General features: G+C 41.1%; 2 protein-coding genes across 2 annotated transcripts in view; one reads left to right on the top strand and one right to left on the bottom strand.

Annotated features, from left to right (window-relative positions):
- LOC106874102 (GTP-binding protein Rit2) overlaps window positions 1-1,558 on the bottom strand; it is a 37,653-nt gene extending 36,095 nt beyond the window's left edge. The window contains exon 1 of the mRNA XM_014921706.2: window positions 617-1,558. Within this exon, the coding sequence (XP_014777192.2) occupies window positions 617-707 (91 nt within the window). The 5' untranslated portion in view covers window positions 708-1,558. The remainder of the gene's footprint in view (window positions 1-616) is intronic.
- Window positions 1-5,331, top strand: part of LOC106874114 (phosphopantothenoylcysteine decarboxylase) — a 37,413-nt gene that overhangs the window by 21,398 nt on the left and 10,684 nt on the right. The window lies entirely within an intron of this gene.

Raw genomic sequence — 5,331 nt, 5'->3', positions numbered from 1 at the left:
ATATATATATATATATATATATACATATATATATATATATATATATCAATTACATACATTATGCAGTATTTTATACACAATTATTATGCGGTATATATACAACAATATTATATTATGCAGCAAATATAAATGCAATTACATTAAGCATTATACACACACACACACACACACACACACACACACACAGATATTTTGCATTCTAGCTACAGGCGATCATGTTATGCATTATATGCACAAAGTTATAGGATGCGTTTATATATACACTATCATACACACAATTATATAATGCATTATACATACACATAATTACGTATTATATATATACACACAATCATATGCACTCTATATATGCACATATACACGCAGCTATATTATGCATTATATATGCACACTCTTGCAATTATATTTTGCAGTTTATATATACACACACATAATATCACGTATTTTAAATACAGACACTAATATATTAAGCATATCTGTCTATATAAAACAATGCATGTCATATACATCACTCTAAATCATATATATATATATATATATATATATATAATGAACATACACGAGCGCACACACACATATATATATATATTGTAAAGAAAATAAAGTTGAAACTTACCACTTTTTCCGACTCCGCCATCGCCCAGTATGACAACTTTGTAAACCCGGATTCCTTTAATTGCAGAGTTTGAAGCACCTTGGTTGCTCATGTTTTGTCTTTAAATAATCTTCTAGTCAGCTTATATATACACACACACACACAGATGGTGTGTATATATTCCCTCTTCAGTGGAGAGTATAGCAAGGAACTGAAGGGGGGAAGCCCTTAGATTGGTTCCAGCAACTTTTCACACCAAACAGGGCTGCTTCTTTAAAACAGCCCCTCTTTTAGTGTTATGTCTGTGGGTCAGGGTTCGCTGGGTGGGGGTATACGACAGACTTGTAGCGTTTCAGTGTATCTATATAGTTATGCGTGTACAGGACTGTTTAGTGTTAAAATATGTGTACAAATATTAGTATGTGTATATGTGTATATATAAATATAATGTATATATATTAGTTACTCTGTACAAACTATAACTGTGTATGCATATATATATATATATGTATATATGTTTATGTATATATTTATGTATATATTTATGTGTGTGTTTGTATGTACGTGTGTGTTGTATATGTATGTATATGTGTGTAGCAATCAGTGCAACATTTGCTATATATATACATTAACCGACTTTACAACACCCCCTTCACGGCCAGCCTTCTTTTATAGAATTTAAAAAGTGTTATATATACATATATATATATATATATATGTCTAAGCCGTCTGCGTGTATAAATATATATTTATATACATATATGCATGTGTTCCTACAAGCGTCTACGAGTGTATATGTCTGTATAACATGTATATATATATGTGTGTGTGTATATGATTGCCTTTTGGTCGTAACGTTGTCGGCAGCTTCCAACTCTGCCAAAACCTGCCTTGCCAGCAAGCAAGCGGATTGTTGTTGTTGTTGTTGTTTTAGTAGGTTGAGTAGCAGCAGTAGCAGCTGTGTGGTGGTGGTAGGAGTGAAAGTAGACGGTATGTGGTAGACTGATGGTGGTGACGGCGGTGGTGATAGGTTTAGTAGAGGTGGTGGCGGCGACGGTGGCGTTGTTAGTAGAAGTGACACTGGTAATGGTGGCGGTGGGGATGACGTCGGTAGAGAGGGTGACGGAGGTGGAAGTGGTGGTGGCGGTGGTAAGAGTAAAAGTGATGTTGTTGTTGTCGGTGGTGGTGATGATGGTGTTGATGGTGGTGGAGTTGAAATGAGTTACGGTGGCAGTGATAGTGAAGGGGTTGAAGGTGACGGAGGTGGCAATGTATGTGGTGGCGGCGGCGTTAATCGAGTTTGCTGCTGATGGTGGTGGAGGTGGCGGTGGTGACGCTTGTAAATGACGGTTGTGGAAGTGGTGGAGGTGGTGGTGATGGTGGTGCGGTGTTGTTGATGTTGTTTCAGCCCCAGGTCAGCCTTGATCTTGCAAAACTAAGATGACAGGCGTTCCAACCATGACCATACAGTCTTCTTTTGGTGATGATGGTGATGGTGGTGGTGGTGGGGAGCATTCTTGGATTATTTTATTTAATGAGTTTTTTAATTAGAAGGCTGGATGTGATTTGAGGGAGATTAGGGTGTTATTTCTAGCATGTCGAACGACTACAGGGAGGATCCTTCATTGTCTCATGTGACATCGTGTGGATACGTGTGGACATGTGTATATGTCCGTGTGTGTATGCGAATGTGCATGCTGTATGTATGTGTGCGCGCGTTTGTGTGCGTGTGATATGTGCGTGTGCGGACATGTATGTTGATGTCTGTGTGTGTTTGCCTCTGTGTGTGTGTGTGTGTGCGTGTTTGCGTCCGCATTTTGTATATATGTGTATCCATATGCTGTGTATGTGTGTGTTTGTGTTGTACGCGTATGTGTACTGTGTGTGTGTGTGTGTGCCGTGCATATCTGCATGTGTTGCACATATTGTTGCTATTTTTAAAATCCCAAGTTAACCCTGATTGATCAGACAATCCAACCATGCCAATCCCATCATTTTAGGGATTTCTCTCTGAGACTTCATCATTTAACGGTGGGGGTGGTGGGGGGTGGAGATGGGGTGGTTGTAGAAAGAGCGAAGTGACCAGGATAAACACAAGATAAGAAAAATATTTCGTAAGAGAGGTCACATGACCGAAACTTTGTAGTAGTAGTTAAAAGCGGGTATGGTCACGGCTGAAACGCCTTTGGCCGTCGGTCTGCTCAGCCAGGTTTGGCCTGGGGTTAAATAACACCACCACCACCACCACCATCATGACCACTATCCGCCTTCATCATCGTCACCGTAAATCTAACCTCCAGCACCATCGCCATCACCACCATCGCAATGGTCAATGCAGTCCTTGCTTCACAAAAAAGCAGGGGCAGCCATGGTCGGAACACTTTTGATCATAAACAACAGAAGATAAATGGATGTTAATTGCCTCTTTTTGCATTATTTGTATGGATGGTCACAAGACATCCCCACCACCACCGCCTCACACCATCATTGGTTTAGCATGAAAATGTGTATGGTGGCAGTAGTAGTAGTAGTAGTAATGTAAATATATTTTGCTGATGTTCCTTAAAAGGTTTATGTGTGTGTGTGTGTAATGTTTGTATATGCAATGCTGGTGTATTCTGCATGTATGTTGCATATCTGTCAAAACACACACACATATGTACATATGTGTGTGTGTATGTATACGTAATGGCTATGTGTAGTTGTCACTATTATCATTATCTTTGAATGTCCATCTTCCATGCATGCATGGGTAGGACAGTTGACAGGAACCAGCCCTGTTGAAAATCTACCCCAGGCTACTGTGTCTGTTTTGGCAGGGTTTTGCAGCTGGATGTCCTTTCTCACACTGACCACTCTGCAGAGCGGACTCAGTGCTTTTTACTTGGCACTAGCAGAAGTGAGGTTAGCTTTGGCAAGGATTTTATGGCTGGATGCCCTTCCTAACACCAATGACCCAGCAGAGGGGACCAAGTGCTTTTTATGTGGCACTAGCACATGAAAAGAAACTCACTACATCAGATCTAAAAGGCTCTTAAACAAACAGAAAATTCCAGCAGAAAAAGATTTGATTTGGTTTTTCTCAAACGAGAAAAACTTCAACCAAGATCAAAAAGTTAATGGAAGAAATGACAGACAGTTATGTGAAAATCCTTCTGAAGTTCCAAGTGTTATGCATACACAATTTCCTGCAACTGTCATGGTTTTAGGGGTTGTCAGCAATGAAGGACGTGTGATGCCTCCTTACTTCTTCCCACAAGGCCTTAGAGTTAACTCTGCCAGCCTACACTGAGGTCCTGGAAATAATTGTCAAGCCCTCGATAGACAGTGTATGCAATGGAAGACCATATGTCATTCAGTAAGACTCTGCACTATCACACATGACTCTAGTAACACAGGAATGGATGGCTGAAAATGTTCATGATCACATAACCCCTAACATTCGGCTGCCTAATTCCCCAGATCTCAATCCAATGGACTATTACACGTGGGGTGTTGTTGAGAGAGAGGTGGTGGTGGTGGCAGCAGTAAAACTGTTGTTTTCGTTGTTGTGTTGTCCCCTCATTAGCAGACATAGGACCAGACAATGACTAAATCTGCCATTTCAGTTATACACTTTTTCCATCCAGAGACAGCCACACGACATCGCTATCTGGCAGTGACGAACTGTATGGTGAGGGTGCGGGGTGGGGTGGGGAGTTTGGCAGTTTGGACATGTGGTACTCTCTACCTAGAGTGTCCAGATTACAGTGTCAACACGCATTGACACAGAGTCAGGACTACCAAATAGAGGACACAGTGTCACAACCCATGAAACAAATGGCCAAGGTTCAGAGGTTATCAAATTAAGACCAAGGGTCAGGAACTCCAAATGAGTTTACAGGAAAGAAACAATCAAATTGAGGTCCATGACGATTTCCACAGGACTCTGGAATAATGGGATTCACCTGAATCCTGCAAGATATTGAAATAGAATTGAAGAAAGGAGAGGAAGTTTGCCACGTTTGCCTGCAATGACAGGAAGCTTCTTCTGCAGAAAGAAAGACATTTTTAATCTCTTCCGAAAACGTTGATTTTCTTAGAGAAATCCTGATTTTCGTACAAGGATGGTCTTTAGAAATGCCTGAGAATTCCATGTGAGAAATTCACAATGAGAAGTTCAAAAGTTATCTGTCATATGACAGATGTGTGTGGGTGGGTGTGTAGGTGTCTGTGTGTTTGTGACTTTTCACTGCCCGGTGGAGCAACAGGGAGCATGGAAGCGACAGGCATGAACGTGGGTAAGGCCAACCAAGGGTGCAATAACCTCATGCATGGGCATTGCTGGCATTTTGGATGGACAATGGTCAGTGATGGTCTTCCTCTGTCACAAGTGGACAGCCATCATCATCGTGTGTGTGTGTGTGTGTGTGTATTCTGTCTTAATGAACTATTTCACCACCTCTGTTTGATGATGATGATGATGATGACAACATTAGTTGTGATGGAGGGTATTAATGAAAGCAGTTGTGGTAATGGTGGTGATGACAGTGCTGATCACAATAATGATGCTAATGATGGTGAAAGGAGCAAACCACCACCACCACCGCCACCACCGCCACCGCCACCACCGCCACCACCACTATTCACCATTTCACTACAGTCCTTCCTTCTCCCTCCTTAAGTTATCTTCTGCTATAAATACTTTACTATTAAAGGGAAAGGGAAGGTTTGTGCTATTAAAATTAGTCCAAGCT

Source organism: Octopus bimaculoides, chromosome 15 (assembly GCF_001194135.2).
Source record: "Octopus bimaculoides isolate UCB-OBI-ISO-001 chromosome 15, ASM119413v2, whole genome shotgun sequence".
NCBI lineage: Eukaryota > Metazoa > Mollusca > Cephalopoda > Octopoda > Octopodidae > Octopus > Octopus bimaculoides.
The sequence above is the reverse complement of the archived record's forward strand: the minus strand, read 5'-3'. Positions and strand labels throughout refer to the sequence as shown.